This window comes from Camelus ferus, chromosome 8 (assembly GCF_009834535.1).
Source record: "Camelus ferus isolate YT-003-E chromosome 8, BCGSAC_Cfer_1.0, whole genome shotgun sequence".
NCBI classification, from domain to species: domain Eukaryota; kingdom Metazoa; phylum Chordata; class Mammalia; order Artiodactyla; family Camelidae; genus Camelus; species Camelus ferus.
The window spans coordinates 3,701,073-3,718,833 of NC_045703.1; the positions used below are offsets into that span (position 1 = coordinate 3,701,073).

A 17,761-nucleotide genomic window follows, 5' to 3' on the forward strand; every position below is an offset into this window, starting at 1 on the left:
ACAGACAACAAAAAAGTAAACTAAAATAATCAGAACCCCCAAATAATCAAGAAGAATGGCAGAGTAAATAAGAATAAAGGACTGGGACAACATGAGGAACTACAATCACACGGATAACAGAAAAACCCTATTTCAGCCAATAGCTTAAATCCCTTCCCTCAGTGCACAGCACGGCTCCTACCTGGATGTGCATCCATTGCTACACCCCCAAAGTGGATTTTTGGCATTTACTTCACCTGCCCTGTGTTTGATAAAATGGCTCCTAGTCAAGCAGCCCAAGGTTAAAGGAAAAGCAAAGGACCTGCATAAACCACAAGATGTGCAATACAATCCAAGAACAGCAAAAGCTGACAACCTAAACAATAGGAAGTCTGGTAGAAAAAGAGATGTGACGGGCCATTCATTACCATCTTGAATTTTTACTCCACTAGTCACTCAGAAAAGGCACAGAAAGGTCAATTACTTCCTACTACGCTGCTCTCTGCAGAGTAGGTGCTCAATAAACGAACGTTATTTAGCTAAAAACGGCATGCTTGGCTGAACCATTCAGTTATGCACGGCCACAACTACCAAAGCTTGACTTTTAAATTAATGCCACAATGGAAGTGTTTTGTGATAAATCCAACATATGAAGCACGTTCTACCTGATATCCAAAGAAGACCGTCAGCCACGTATCCGGCGTGACATGAGAGGGACCGGTCAAAGGACTGCACAAAAGTCCACTTGTTCTTCTTGGGGCAGTAGCGCTCGACGGTCGGCAGGACCTGGCGCAGTTCATTTCTGCCCCCAACTGCATAGAGGTATTCGTCCATGGCTCCCAGCACGAAATGCTCCCTGCAGTTTTTCATGGGTGCTATCTCTGCCCAGGAGTTGCTGCGGGGGTCATAGCGACAGGCGGTCCTGACGGCACACGTCCGGCCGCTGGCATGCTCCACTTCCCCTCCTGCAACAAACAGGAAGTCCCCCATCACGGCCACACAGTGGTGGCTCCTGCCCACGGGCATGGGAGCCAGCTCGCTCCAGTTGGCAATGGCAGCTATGAGGGCGTTCTCCTGGTCCACCGGGTTGAAGTACCGAAGTTCCTTGACTTTACAGACCTCGCGCTTCTTCCCACCAATGATGTACAGAGTATCTGACTGGAACCGCGGTTTGGTCCTGCGGGTCTGCCACACGGGCTGGGCATAGATGCTCTGGTGGTACTCCAGGGCCTCGTTGACAAGAGCTGTTGCGGTCTCACTCGCCTGGACCAGGGGGTGGGACAGGGCAACAGTGTGGAGAGTATCCACGTCCATCAGGCCGAAGCGGATGTACTGCAGGAGCTCATCCATGTACTGGTAGTGGCAGCTGTGTTCCAACCACCTGACGGCTAGCTGCAACAGAGGCGGGGCCAGGACAGCACAAAGGTAAGACAGAGCCAAAGCAACGGCTCGGAGACTGGTTGCCGTGTATTCTTTCAGACACTGAATGACACAATTTTCTTCTTACAAGCCATGTAACACTCAAATATTTTGATACCCAGTTGACGGATTTGGGGTTTTTTTGTTTTTTGGGTTTTTTTTGCATCAGCAGAGACACAAAAGAACTCAAGACACTGATGGAGAGATTAGGAACAATGTTAAGGGACACTGATGAGACTTAAAGTATCCCTTAGGGTGAACAATAATTACTTTTCAAAAAATGAGAATATGGTTGTGAAGCAGTTCTCTTATGTTTCATGCATAAGAGGCTTTGGTCCACCACCCTTGGCGGGAAATGTCAATGCTGAGCGGTGTCACCTGATGAAGCAACATATGTCAACCTGTGAGTCAAGGTGCTGTATCAACACGGGTAATGTGAAAAAATATGTGATCATCTGAGACCACAGGGTGTCCTTGAGAGAAAATCAATATGACACTAGTAGCATGATTTAGAAAGAAAAAGGACTTTTTTTCCCCTGCCCCTTTGGTAGGTATATCAGTCAGGAAGCAAGAGGAGAAAAAGATTGCAACGCATCAGTTTTATTTTATTTTTTCTCAATTAGTTTTCCTCTTGAAGACAGTTGTTGTTTGCACATGTAAGATATGGGCTATCAGTTAGAGCCCTTTTCACAAAAACAGGATATGGAGAGTATCTTTGTATTATGGACACACAGCAGAATGTAATCCTAGACATTTTGTTTAGGTCTAGATCCCTTTCAGGAAGGAAAGGAGTAAGAACTTTTGGCTACAAACAGAATGTCTTAAAATTAAAGCAGGTGCGTTAAGTCATAAAACAACAAAACAGAATAATAGCTTAGAAAATAACATCAATAAAAAAAACCAATTCATGCTATGGAGCAATTGAAGTAATTTAACTAATGTGACTTAATATTTAAGTTTGGCAAAACTTCCTGCACACCAGCACAAAGAAGTGTATCTAACATATCCAGTCAACATATTTGATACAATTTGTTCTTAGCAGCACCTGTGTTAAATTAGCTCTCCTAAGCAATACGCACGTGGACCTGAAGGAAATAGCGTGAACAAGTAAAGTGATGACGTAGAAGACTGAATAATTGTGTTGTGTTTTACTTGCTTTCTGACCAATGGAATTGAGGTTCTGGGCTTCCTTTTTCAGCTGATTCATCACACTGGGGCAAAAAATGTCTACAGAGGAGAGAGAAGGAAATGTAGTGCCCTCAGACCATTACTCCTTGACAAACATGAGGTGGGTTTTCATGCAGGTAAAAAGGATCACTAAACTCTCTGAAGCACAAGATGATTTCAGACTTTCAGAGTTTCTGTATCCTTTGACAAATGGCTCCAAAAGTCAAGGCATATTCGGGCATGGCTTTTAGTTTTCCAGATGAAGAGAATGTAGGAAATGAATTTGCTTCCAATATATACTGAATTGCATATCTTAAAGAATAATGAGTGAAGAGAAACGAAAAAAAGAATGTCACCAGGCACCAGGTAGCCTACGAATTCCACGAAGGCAGACACCATGGAGGGCAGATGACACTCTTTGGCTGTTTTTCTAGAAACTAGTATTTTTTTTATTTAAATAAGATGAAAAAATTATCTATGTACAGTAACATCAGTATTAATCAAAGACAGTGCAGAACAAAAATGTCACTCATCAATCACCAGGTCTCTGCCAGGAGTGGAGTTTTCCCACAGGCAACATCCTGGGTTTTCTCCCCCCCCCCCCAAGTTTTAGAAGTTTTAAGAGATGAGTTCCAATTATTTCCCTGGGGAGGTAATTCTACAACTTAATACATGATTTTCCATTCTTTGCCCACAGAGCTTTCAAAAGTTTTCAGGGAATCAGTCATCCCACTCAAGGTTCCTCCTCATGCACCAGGTAAAATTTTCTGAAACTTAATCTTTCCTGTTACTTCTTTGCTTCTAATTTGAGTCATTCCAGCTGGTATCGCTTTGCTTTGAAACAAATTTCTTAGCATCCTTATGTCCTAATGTTTCTGCATCTTGCATATGGATACTACAGGAAAACACCGCTGGAGAAACACTAGATAAATATCCATGTCTCTGTAGTTTCTTTTTATAGCACAGTGCTGCCCATTTAATTATTTTTCTCTTTCCTCATAAATCAGTTCTTTCTATGCCATAATCACTCTTCTAGCCCATCTCTTAACACTCTGGTTTACACTTAGCTTTCTAGCAAACAGTGTCACTTACTGTGTAAAAGGGACACACGCCACAACTAGGCTCTGCCTTTAAGGAAAGTTCTAAGGAATCAAACTAGCAGTAGAACAGTGACCACTGTGATCTATTGCTGATTCATGCCTGGCTTTCTGCCTGCCTGTCACTCCTATGTCACAAATATCATGATGGTTTACACATTCAATTTCCCCAAATACTGTGTATTACAGAATACTTCATGCACATACATTTAACTTGCATTTTTTGGGATAATGTTTATCTTATTTATTGCCAATATTTCTAACTTCTCATATGTTTCATATAATTTTCACACATTTATTATTTATAAATATTTTCAGACTATACAAGTCATTCATGCTTGTTGAGTTTTATTTTCCTCCAGATCAAAGGTAAATATAATTTACAATTCTGCCAACTTCCAACCAATCTCACCTATGTATAGTATTATTTGTAGATTTAAATCCAGTGCTTCTCAAACCAAACATGTACATGAATTACCTGGGGTTTCTGGTCAAAATACAGATTCTGATTCAATAGGTAAGAGGAGGAGGATTGCAGGTCTGCATTTCTAACAATCTCCCAGGTGATGCATGTGCTGCTGGTCCATGGACCACACTTTGAGTAGGTACATTTTAGACAGATTCCCTTTCATGAGACAGTAAATTGATGCTTTATGAGAGTAAACTGTTTCAATTTTTAAAAGGTTTAAATCAAAGGAAGTTTAAACAGGATGCTTTAATAAAGATATAGGGCATGTGTAGCTAATATTATGGGTAAAACAGCATATTTCCTCTGCAGTAAGATATGAGTAAGATCTTCCTATGGGTAAGACAGCATATTTTGTGCCTTGGCACTGTATGGTCTATAAATCAACAGCTGATCCTGATAGCATAAAGTAAGTCATACTTATAAATGCTCTGCACAGTTTTGCTTTTGCAGTATTAAGTAACCAAAAGTAAAAGTGTTACTGTACTCAGTTTTTACCTTGGTGAAAATGCAAAAGAGAAAAATCACTTAAACTATGGATAATTCTTGTTTATCCCAATAATGGAAGAAATGGGAAAGAAAATCCAAAACAATGGGCTACCTCAAAATCACTCCTATACAGTGACCCCCCCCCACACCAAGCACTGTTCATTGCCTCACTGAATTAAGGGCAAGGTGGTAGAGGGAATCTTGGAGCCCACTTAAGAGATTTAGAAACTACAGTAAACAGAAGGCTGATTCATCATTGGGGCATCGTACAACACAAAGACCACAGTTAGCTCTGGAGTGTATTTTGGGGCAAATGTTTGTTCTGGGAACTTACGGCTTGTAATGGCACTGCACTTTGAAAGCATAACTCAGGAAAGGCTGAAATCCTACTCTATCTTACTTTTTCTGGCATACTGACATCCCAACACCCTAAAATCTAGCATATTTTAACTGGCGGGAAATGGAGCACACAGTGAAAGTCTTCTCTCTCACTCTTTAGGTGACAAAGCCAGCAACAGTGGAAAAGAAATCAAGGATTCTGTTTAGGAGTGCACATCAAAGAGAACTTAGGAAACAGGGCTATTAGGCAAGATGTTTCTTAAACCACCTGAAACAGGGACTGTCACCTCCAAAGACTACAAGAAATCTCCCAAGCACCCTGCCTGACCCAATCTAGTTCATCTCCATCTGATGGAGAATTGGTCCTTCCTAAAAGGAGCATTTGCCACAGCTTATTTCAACGTCAACTCATCTCATCCTCAGTTTCTTGATAAGAATAGTGCCTGGCACATTGTAGGCTATATATTTGTCGCACAATGGAAAATTCTTTACAACAATTCTTAGGCTATTTTTCATATTTTTCTTGAACAAGCAATATCAATTCCTCCCTATATTTATCTATCTATCACAGGCTTCAGTTTCCTATTTTATTATCTCATCTGTGTGGCTTTCCTATAAACCCCTGATTATAAACTCTCATGCAATGTACTCGACTCACTTATATACAGCCTTTGTTTTACTCCCTCCATGACTGGTGCTGGCTGCCTCTATTTGAAATTCTTGGCAATGCAATGAACACCATAATCTGTTAAGCCCTCAAATAAATAATTACTAGGGCAAGAAGGAACTTTAGAGTGCTTTTGACTCAAGCTTCTCAATTTTACACATGGATGTCAAATCCAGACAAGTTATCTGACTTACTCCAAGTCATGCAGCTGATTAGTGGAAAACCTGGAACCAGAAATCCAGTTTTTAAATTGTACAATGTGTTCTTCTATTATATCATATCATCATTATTTTTCCATCAATAATTATTTTAAGGTAGAATCTAGGCAAATGCACTCAAAACCAAACTTAATTTCCATACTGTCTAAATTTGAAAAATAAAGTCTGTTTCTTAAAAAGGTATGCTTTGCTTCTAGATAGGTGATGATATTTTTCAAAGAGTCTCATGTATGGATTACTTCTGCATGAAAATATGCATTTAATAATACTGATTAAAGAGTTTGTAATTAAAGAATAAATCTTTAGAGGAAAGGGCATCCCTTGAGTCTTGAATTATTATTTCACTTTTTACGGGAATAAATTTCTTAATTCTAGGTTATTTCCTGTTAACTAAACCTGGCTCAAAAACATATGAAAAAGGTGCTCCTTGAGCAGCACGTATACTAAAACTGGAATGATACAGAGAAGAATAGCTTGGCCCCTGCACAAAGATGACACGCAAATTCATGAAGCGTTCCATCTTTTAACTCACAGACACAGTAAACAATCTTATGGTCACTGGGGAAAAGGGGATGGGAAGGGATAAATTTGGGAGTTTGAGATTTGCAAATGTTAACCACTATATATAAAAATAGACAAAAAACAAATTTCTTCGGTATAGCACAGGAACTATATTCAATATCTTGTAATAACCTTTAATGAAAAAGAATATGAAAACAAATATATGTATGTAAATGCATGACTGGGACATTATGCTGTGCACTAGAAATTAACACATTGTAACTAACTATACTTCAATTAAGAAATTTTTTTTCAAAAAAAATATGGAAAAGATAATCCCTTCCTTTTGGTTTTCTCAGTGTATCCCCACTGATTAGTATTCTATGGAAAGAATATATAATATATATAATCTTAAATATAAAAGTATATAATTCTAAATTCTACAATTTTTTCTGTAATTCAATTAAAATGTATAATTTACTCATGCATTTCACAAATATATCAATTATATGAATAAATGTTACATTCCTAACATTATAAGTCCTCAAGTTGTGGTCCAAATTCCTTTACTGTTCTTGCTCAAACACACCCAGACAGAAGCTGCTGTTTTAAAATCTCAAATTCCTGATCCTTTGAAAGAAACTGCTGTTTTGAAGTCTACCTCTGCTTATGTATTTCCATATATATGTGTACTACCCAACGTGACCCCAAAACAGTAAGAAAGTTTACACTCACAGATTTCCTGGAAAATATATGAATTATGTCATCCCAAATCCAAGAATACATACCAATGCACTCTTCCATAAAACTGCTTTCTATCTTGCAAATATATATATAAAATGCCTTTTACAAAAGCAGTTCTTACCAGATGAGTAATCAAATATTTTTAACCAACACTAACAAAAGATAAAGCCCTTACAATACTGTCTAAAAGCTGTAACTATCTCTTTGTCTTTCACAAGTATTCTTTTTCACCGAAGAGGATATTCTCATCACAGAACTCATCAGCCAGAGCTGAGTAAGCAAGAACTAGTATTTTTGCCCACAGCCTGATTCTGCCCCCTTGGCCAGGGGCAGCTATAATTATTCTCCTATTTCAAAACCTAGTTGCAGACAGCTTTGCTGAAGGGGCAAACTGAGCCCTGCCTTTTGCAGGAGCCCACGCTGTGAAGCACAAGTGTCTATATCCTTGCCAGCCAGCCCTGTCATCCCACTGAGATAAGCCAAGGCACCAGTCTCCCCTCAGTGCCCACAAGGCAGCACAAATTCCACACTTCTGCAAATTCAAGAAGGAACAAAGGAAGGGCACCTGAGCAAATCAACAACCAACTAGCATCCCTGAAGCTCCACCAAAGAGCCGGGCATGTTACAGAGCCCTTGGGCAACAAGGAGGGGGAGCCATGAGAGCACGTTTAACAGAATGAGTGACAACGCACAGACAGAAGTTTTCCTTTCTAAACAGAGTATTAGGGATGCTCACTATATCCTAATCCATGTCCTCAAAGGGAAGTCGCATTGCATTATGTATTGTATTAAAATGCACTATCTCATCTATTATCTGATAATGCCTTAAATTCAAATAAGCATCAACATAAAACCTTAGCAAGACACCCTCTTAATATTACAATTTCTTTAGATGATAAATGTGGAAAGTATCCCTAGTACAAGTGAGCAGGTATTGAGACTTGCCATGTTAAGCCACACAGAAACTCATTTCTTTAGTGTGAGTCATATTAAAGGTCCAAGTAGTGACATATTAAACCAGAAGAATGATTGACACAGAGAGGAAAGTTTATATCAGTAAATAAATGCACCAAATTTTGTAGCCCTATTCTCCTCTTTGAGACCAAATGAAAGATTTCTGTTCCAAAAGACATCATTCCCATAAAATCGAAAAGCACCAGAAACTAGGGACATAAGATCAGAGTATTTTCCTCTTCCAGAACAATGAAAATGCTACCGTGGAGGAATATTAAAAATTATTACAGTGTTCACTCGAGTGCTATAATTAAAACTGTGTCAACATTTTGCTTGTAAAACAGATTTTTCAAGGGAGGTTTTACATTAACCATTATAGCTGACTACAGACTTATGTAAGACACATAGGCTATTTTTCCTCTAAGAAATATATTTCAATAGAATCAAATCTGATGAGGTCCCAGGTTCACAGACCATCAGAAAAAAAGACCTGACAGATTTTTAAAAGGATATTTAGCTTAGCAGATACGACAATAATGCACATCCTTTCATTGTTCATTTAAAACTTTATAACTTTGGAAGATTGACAAATGCTCTTATTTTCACCTTTAGCATAAAATTTGTGCTTGAGAAAACTCTGGTTTCTCTTCAGATTGTATAAACCATTCACCTTTTACTAAAGATTTCCATGGAGAGGAACCGTAATGGGGGGATTTTTTTTTAGGGTTCTTTTTTTTAAAGCATGATATATACAACTTACCCTCAAATGGCTCAGAAAAAAAAGCACACATGTGCTGTCTCTCTCTTTCTAGATATCTATCTATTCTCCTACTATATATATCTACAGATTTTACCAATAGATTAAAGAGTGAGACAAAGAACACATGATAAAGCAAATGAAGTAATTTGCCTAAGAAACTGGCAAATTATACGGGTGTTCTTTACTATTCTTATTCTTGCAACTTTTCTGTAACTTTGAAATTATTTAGAAATAGAAAATCAAAAGAACAAAAATAATTGTGTCTGGTAATTATCTTTAATACTTATTTTAAAAAAATACATACTGCAGAGCATCAAAAGCAAGAACCCTTGTAACCAAGGGTGTCTCTTTCCCAAAGACACCGAGAAACACACAGGACTGGGGGACTCACAATGAAAATGGCCCTGAGGCCTGCTACCTTGAAGTTCCAGGTATTTAGGGGAGGGGGTGGTGGGGGGCAAGTATAAGTGAATTGAGTTGTCCTCTGGTTCAGTCTTATCACACAAGGTAATTTTTTTAAAAGGTACACGTGTATCAAGAGGAAGAGGAAACAAAGGAAAAGAGACAAAGTTAGTATACTGCGATGTCTTTTCCACCTGTGAGAACTAGCTACCCATTTGAGCTGATCTATGAAAAGTCAGAATGAAGAACAGCATGAGTACACGGCTGACACTGGACCAGTCATTTGGCTTCTCATCTGTAAAATGAGTGTATTGATGAGAGACTTTCTTCTACCTCTAAGGTGTATGTCAGTTACAGATCCACGAAAAAGTAATATTTTAAAAGAGAATCCCCCAAAATTCCAAGAGGTGGCAAAGCAATCAGAATCCATCACTGTATCCAAGACACAGATTTCCACAGCACAAATAGTTTTCATAAATCTCTTTTCGAAAAACAAAGTGACATTTTTTGTCTGTAACTCTGTACTATCAGAAATATATACATATGTGTGGCATGTAAAAGTGCATGTGCACACAGACCCACATAAAAATAAAATCATCTCAGCCAAAGAGCACACATTTCCAATTTGTAAGGTGGTTGCTTCAAGGTACTATTTATTTAAAATCCCAAAATGAGATTTTATTTATAAAAGAAAATATTTAGTAAACTGTTCACATAAAATTTTATCTCATGACTGTCTTTAAACATACCATTCCCACATCTAGTATACACAAGGTTTTTAGATGAGATGACTGTCCTTCAGGATGATAAAGCCAACCAACATTACCTATGCCAAAGACGCTGCAGGGAAAATGGAACCCATTCTTGGTTTCCTCACACTTGAACAGAATACAGAAACAATTAGAAATAATTTGCAATCCTTGCCTCCAATGGTTTGATAATTGTCTCTGAGCCAAATGATAATATTCATCCATCTAATCATTGATGGCATCAGAGTATCACTTGACGCTGGACTGATGACATGAAATTTCTAAGTAAGATATTAATGACGCACATTTATATATGATGCCCTTCTGAATGTAAAAGGGAGGTTACATGTGGTCCGTGAGATATTAAGCTTATAGTGCCAGAACAACACTGGAAAATCAAAGAAAGCCAACTTGGTCAATAGAAGAAAATTCTGATGGATCCTACTGGCAAAAGGGACTAGAAGTGACCCTACATGGGTCACACAATTTCACGTTCTTTCCCAGCTACTGCATGCAGTGAGGATGCACTGTCAGGGTAAGTCAGCTGAAAAGGCAGGGAAAGCCTGATGCTTTTTTCTACCGCTAACTGGTACCTGCCCACAGAGGTGAGTGTGACGAAGTGAAAAGGAGGCAAGACTTGATGTCAAAAAACCTGCTTCTGCAACTTAATGTACTTGAGCATTTAAGAGAAACACAAACATACTGAGCTCAGTTTCATCATCTGTAAATCAAGGACGATGTTATTTACATCATAGGGGTCTACACAGGACTGAATGAGGTACCATGTGAAAGTGCTTGGTAAACTACGACACTTGGACAATAAACAGAATTAATATAATGGCAATGTGTCACCAAGAGATGGAGCTAATCCTCAATTCAATTATCTTTCTGAATCCATGATCGAGTCAGCTCATTCAGACTGTCCTCATATGACACAATATTGTGCAAGACCGACATAAATTTTGAGAGATCTCTGTAGTTGACAAGGAACTTGCCACACAGTATTAAATACTTCACGTGTTGTAAAGTGATAATAAAAACGTGGCAAATAACCTGTTGCAGTGTTTACAAACTGGCCTTTATGATGAGCCTATTTCCACACAAATGAATTCAATAATTCTAACTCAGTAATTAAAGGAACATGTCTTTGTTATATCCCAAGTCAGAGAGGCATGAATGGACGAAAGAATGAATGGAAAGAGAGATATAAACCTACTTGTCTCTGCATAACACTCAATATATATATATATTTTTAAATTTTAGGTGGGGGGAGTAATTAGGTTTGTTTGTTTATTTACTGGAGGTACTAGGGATTGAACGCAGGACCTCGTGCATGCTAAGCACACACTCTCCCACTGAGCAATACTCTTCATCCTATATTCACTTTCTTTACTTGACTTGAGTCTCCCATTAAAACTACTTGAATTCATATGCATGAGTCCCCTCAAATCTCAACTCAGTTACCTCAGTGGCAAGGAAAGATATATATAAACTAAGCCAGATAGATAACTTAGTTTATATGTATTAAAATAATGATTGATTGTCCAAGTTGATTATTTTCTTTTTGTTTTGTTGCTTTGGGATAAGTGACATAATCATGAATCTTTTAGTCTTTCCATTTATCTCTTCCACAATTTCTGATTGAGTGTCCGTTATGTGCCAAGAACTTGGTGAAAAAGAAGTTTCTATTTGGAACACATACATACAGTCTTACTTTGCCATTCACTTCCAATCTCTGTCAATACCATAAAACTCAAGCCTTACTCTTGGCCTCAAGTGTCTTAATGTATCCCTGTAAAATATACTCAGGGAGTATGGAATTAGGGGAAGAAAAGTACTGTAAATTCGGAAGTTTCAGCCTCTCATAGGCATAGTTTCAGACACATAACAAAAACCATCTATTTATGTTGCCATTTCCCTCATGGGTGCTTTAAATATTGCTGGTACATTTACACATTTTATGGTTTTTTAAAAAGCTGTTTAATTTGTAAACATGCCCTGGAGCATCCTGAGAGCATCAAGCCTTTGAATATTTCTTTATGAACTGATTCAATAATAATGAACCAATTACAGGTTCACCAGCAAACACCCTCCCCAACTGAAATGAAACCTTTAATGACTAAAAGAAGCTCACAGGCTCAACCAGCTGCCCCAGGTCATGGATACAGAGCTGGTCAAATCCCTCAAACAAGTGGGACTATGATGAATTTAGATGTCCAGGAAGCACCCAACCTGCATTTAAGGGTTCATGTTGGCAGCCTTCAAGTAAAAAGAAAAGACTCCTCAGAGGTCACTTTAAGCATTAAGTTAGTTACAGAGGACAGTGATTGGAATGGGGAACCCACAAACTGAATCACATGACCGAACATGGTGGGGGGCCAAACTCTCCTATCAAGGAGGTGGAGCTGGGGCGCCAGGGCCTGCAGGCGCAGTGAGCTGCAGAGACACTGACCACCCTCACTATGTGAGCTGCAGCCTGACTACTGCTTGTCTGAACAGAACCCTCACACTGCGCTCTCCAACTTCATCTCATCATTGTGCACATACATGGGCGTCACTGAATCTTCTAGTGGCACCCTGAAGTACCTTTGAGTATAATACACAAGTAATATTTCAGTCAAAGAAGATGCACTCTTTTCAGCACAACTATCACACATTTTTCTGAGACTGGGAAGTAGCTTAGAGAGCCAATCTGTAGTAGTCACGTACAGAGAATGGTACGTGGGAAGACGGACCCAGTGCAGGAGAATCAGCGGCCTGACAACCTCAGGAAACCTGTGAGGGGAGAGGGGACTGCAGTGGGGGAAGGACGCAGCTCTAGGAGGTAGCAGCCCTTCCAAAGCCTATCTGAGAGAAGGACCATGTTTCAGCCCTGGTGCTGGGCACCCAGAAGGAAATCCATAAGCATTTGCTGAAGGAGAAAAAACTGGGAATTATGAGACTAGAATCCGAAGAAATCAGATCTAAGATATCTTTATGAGGTTAGGAGGAACACAGTGTTTGAAGAGCAAGGGGAACCTCAAAGGAGGAGATGGAGAAATTGAAGAGCAAAGAGAAACTAGGTCCAATGACCGGGCCCAGCCCTGAGAGCAGAAGAAATGCCAGCCCAGCCAGAATCTGAGGGTGACACACCTGGGGGCCTTCTGAAGTGGGACAGCGCTGCTGAGAGGGGACAGTCAAGGTCAACTGAGTCAGCGTGAGAGCACAGTGCGGGGTGTGTGCTAGGGGGCTTATGAGGACATAGGAAAAGTCCTTTATTTTGGATATTAGTTCTCCACAGTTAGATATAAAGGGTATATAACAGGTTGGGGGATGGTAGAAACCCAAGCAGGCTTGGACCAAAAACAATTTGAAATACTGAGTTACGCTCCCCTTAAGAAATTCTTTGCTTACGTCCTATTAATTTGCAAACATAGAGAATCTAAAAATCAAAAACATAGACAACGAATCACACTACTTTTTTAAATACCAAAAAAAAACTGTTCCTGGTTTGACTGATATATTTCTCCCCTAATTACCTTTTTACTCCCCATTACTGAAACAAAAACAAGACATAACTAATCAGTAATTTTACTAAGCATTCCTGAGGGCGATTTAATCCATGCTGCCCAGAGATCTGAATGAAAATAATCATTCGTGGTCTGGTACAGTGAAAAATCTGGTGAGACTGTATCTATGCACAAGCCTATTCTCAGAGCTTTTAAAATATTTTAAACAGCACTGTTGCTTAAATAAGGGCTGCATTAAAACAGTAACTGAATTCAATGACTTAATTCATTTTTTTGAGCCTCTTCACGTGAGACTGAATTATTGCTTAATGGCTCTCTTTACCATTCAAAAATGAATAGCTTTTTCTTTTAAAGCAAAAAATAAATAATGTGAAAATAGAACACTTGAAGTAAAATTATAATCATTATGATGCTGTCACTTTAAAATCTATGGACTTAATTGTTTTGCAATTGACACGTGAGAAAAAATATCGAAGGCTAGGTAGAAACAGGCTGCTCAATGTTCACTGGGGGAAAAATACCCGGAGACAACACAAATGAAAAAGCAGAAAATGATCCTGGCTCTCAGGTGCCTAATTGATGAGACCACTATTCACAGCTTGGAGACAGAAATAAAGGTCCTTTATTTTTTTCATTTCCTTTATTTTTCTTTTTAAAAGGTATGCCTAAAAGAGGATTGTAATGAGTTACACATTATAAACACCAGCACTATTAGATGCCTGCATCTTTTTTACCCTATGCTTCAAAAACCAACAACATGAGGTGCCAAGATTACACAAATTGAAATTTGCAACTTCTAATAACCTTCCCACTTCTGCAGACAAACATGTCTCCCTGGCTCCAACCCTCCCCCATGCTTTCCAGGAAGGGAAAAGGAGTCAGATGCTGCCCTTGGAAACAAGAATTTAACAAACTGCTGTGAGACATGCTGGTGGGAGAAACATAAGCAGAAGGGAACCTTCAGTTCCATATATGCGCCCATTGTGAATTTCCGAGCTTTGCTGGTTAGTGTAAGAAACAGTGCTGGCAACTGTGGGAGCTGCTGCATTAGCAAACTGGCCGAAGTATCCCTGTCGTTTCTACTTCCCCAACCGCACCATCGGAATGGAAACATTTGCTCTATTGGAAGGCAGTGATAAGGATGGATTTTTAAAGTTTCCATTTTTAAGTGAAAATGAAAGAAAAATGCTCTTCTAGATGTGTTGTGCCTTTGAGCTCCATTTGAAAAAAGAAAAAAAAAAAGGCAGAGAAAGCTGCTGTGAAGGTCACCGAGTGAAAGAACTTCCTCAGGGCACAGAATAAATTAAATCCCAAGGAAAAAATAAAATGTGATTTCCAGAGTGTGAGGCACAAACTCCAAATGACAATGATTGACAGCCAAACTATATCCGTGCAATATCCAAGACTGCACGTTCTCATTTACCTCGGTGTAGCCAGCAAGCGCCCATTAAACATCCGTCTGATGCCCAAATTAACCTTCTTGGCAAACTGAAAGAGGCACAAACTATCATAATCAACCTTTCATTATCACAGCAGCCTCTAGTTAAAGGGTCAGAATAATTGTGCCATCAGAGCCTTGATTGTTTTCAATCAACAGACGGCTGGAGTGACAGCTCGGTGATGGAGGGGTCTGATGAAACCGCACCAGGCCTAATCAGAGCAGATGAAAGGAAGGCATGATTGGTGCAAATGAACAGTCGTGCCTCTCCTTTTCATTTACAATCTGAAATTACTCTTAAATTTGTGGGGTTTTTTTTTCCTCCCTTATGAGCACCACTGAAAGAATGTTTGACTTATTATGAGTTCTGACAGTGCAGAGTTATAAAACACAGGTAGGGTTATCAGCTGAGGCTTTAAGTGGGTATTCAGCATAATTCTAACAAATTCACTCTTGAAAAGCACAAAATGACTAAAAAGGCTTCCAGTGAAGTGACCTAACCTCTCAGTGCTGTTTGATTAACAGACCCATTTATTCTGCTGGCATTCTAAATGATGAGAAGATAAAACCCAGGGCAGAAATACCCTGTAAATGTTTTCTCTCAGCCCCTCGGCTCTGTTTACTTCAGTACTAGTTCCTCTGCCCCCAATCCTTACTGTTCTCAAAGAACATCACATTATGAGCTCAAAAGAGCTCATCCATCAGAGGGCATGGATCAAAGAGCAGTGGTTTGGGGTTAAGCACATGAAGCTCTGCTGGGAGCCACAGGGATAGGAAAGAGACTGGAACCCACCAACCCTCTGCTGATGTCAAAAAGAGCATGTGGGGAAAAGGAATAAAAAAATTATGTGATAGGCCAGTCTAAATTTGGCATAAAAGGGTTGTGGAGAAAACTGAGGCAGTATACAGCTGCATTTATATAGCCGCTACAAAGACTGTAGACATGAATATCCTTAAACAATTTATGATGAATGGAATATACACTTAGAGTAGCTAAAAAAAGCTTCTAACTCTATTTTCTTCTTTAAGCTTGGGATCAACCAGCCAATCATGAGAGTATTATGATTCAGGTCAGTACTGCAAAATAAAGTCTTTTAGCTGCAAAAATTAATATGCATGCAGCCTGTGCTGCGTGTGTGTGTTGACCTGAGAGTGTGTGTGTATGGTGTGAACCCCACTTGCATGTGTGTAAGAGACAGGGGACAGGATGGTTTTTAAACCTCTCTACTCAAAAGTCTTACATAAAACTGAGGCCATTTTATTTGCTAGATTGTGAGTTGAAATGATACGATGGGGGTATGTAATTAACAAAGTAAAAAGAATTATTAAGAACAGCCTGGAATTTTCCATGCAACATTTAGCAAAATTTGTTCCCTCATAGCTAGACCTCACTTGATAGGTTAACTGCCACCACAAAAGTACTGAGAAAGTACAAAATTCCCAAAGCTCTACCTACACGTAAATAGACTTCACGCAGGATATTGCTAAATCTGCCCTATGACTTCCTGTAGCATCTCAAAGTTTTCATCCTGACTGTTTTTTAGAAGACAATTCCCAAAGGAAGACAACTGACAAACGGCTCAAACACAAGTATTTGCCAAACCCATCCTTGTTCTCCTGCCACTTTATCTAACGCCCCATCCTTCAGTGGTCACCTTACTTCCCGTGTGTGCACAGGCATCTCCAGCAAGCTGCATCAGCAACTCAGGTGCCATCACCTCCTGAGGGCTTTGTTCTTCCCCCAAAGTAGCACTCACTTTTAAGGCACAGCTCTTTTCTGCCAGGAAGGCAGTCTGTGTATTGGTCAGATAGGAGAGGCTCTGGGATACTGATAGCACATGGGATTTAAAAGAGGATTTCCCAGCTGGTTCACAGAACACGAGGATGAACAGCAGGCCGGCCTGGGTCAGTGCCTGTTCAAACCCTAGAATCCCAGAGGTGTGGGATTCATCATTCTAAAACACTACACGACCCGCTCTACATGGCCTAAATTGTGCAAGAGACGAGAGGAGCAGAAAGACTATTCAGGGGACCAGGCAAATCTGACAAATCAACCCCTTTGTTTACTTTATTATTTACTCTTTGTATTGGGCTTCACTCCAAAGTATACAGTCCCAGCAGTGGGCAGAATAAGAAAGCTCTCACAGTCCCCAGCAGGTTCAATGTCATTCTCACAGCCAAAGAGAGGGATGCCTGAAGTCTATTTGCCTCTTAACTATGCGCCGTCCTTTCTGGATGGAGAATTTTAGTTTTACTTTCAGCTGTGAGTAATTTCCCATTGTGATTGGCTGACTTCTAGTCAATTTAGTATAATTAATGCCAAATTACATTGTAATTCACATAGAATTACAAATTAAAAGCTATATTAAGAGCAAATGAATTAATCAAAATTAATGAGATTATGCTCACTTGTTCTAAAGTGTTAATAAGATAGGTCCTCCTAAAACGTTTAAACTTTAGCACACCATCCATCACTCCTTCAATTACCTGATTTCCTTGTGTGGCCAGAGGAGGTGGCGAGTGGGCATCCCTCATCAACAAGAACACACACAAAGAAGGTACGTGCATTCAGCGTCCAGCTGGCCTGGCTCTTTTTAGCTTCTGTACCTGAAGCATAAGTAATACCTGTGCCACTTACCGAAACTGCCTTGTAACACTCCCTACTGACAAAGGGGAACAATGCAAACACTGGTGATATTTATCTTTAGAATCCATCAAGGATTTTTTTTTCCTAAGAGAATTTTTCTTCCTGGTTATGTTTTGTCTCCTGGAATACTGAAATCTGTTTTCATTCCTCCAATGTGGCACCCCGCGCAACAAAGAGGTGGTCAGACTAAGGAGCAGAGCCTTACCACAGAGAACG

General features: G+C 39.5%; 1 protein-coding gene and 2 non-coding genes across 12 annotated transcripts in view; 2 read left to right on the forward strand and 1 right to left on the reverse strand.

The window, feature by feature from the left end:
* The window catches only part of KLHL32 (kelch like family member 32), a 186,700-nt gene that overhangs the window by 30,523 nt on the left and 138,416 nt on the right, over positions 1-17,761 (reverse strand). For 6 of the 10 annotated variants that reach the window (XM_014561354.2, XM_032484421.1, XM_014561358.2 and 3 more), the window contains one exon: positions 645-1,371. The exons of 3 other annotated variants lie outside the window; for them this stretch is intronic. In XM_014561354.2, coding sequence (XP_014416840.1) covers positions 645-1,371 — 727 coding nt within the window. Of the gene's footprint in view, positions 1-644; positions 1,372-2,471; positions 2,626-17,761 lie in introns of those variants that run through there. One more of the 10 variants, XM_032484422.1, reaches the window with a different exon arrangement.
* Positions 6,262-6,367, forward strand: LOC116665562. The gene has a single exon (XR_004322220.1). It is a non-coding gene; the product is annotated as a U6 spliceosomal RNA (small nuclear RNA).
* Positions 8,673-8,784, forward strand: LOC116665551. Its single transcript, XR_004322209.1, has one exon. It is a non-coding gene; the product is annotated as a U5 spliceosomal RNA (small nuclear RNA).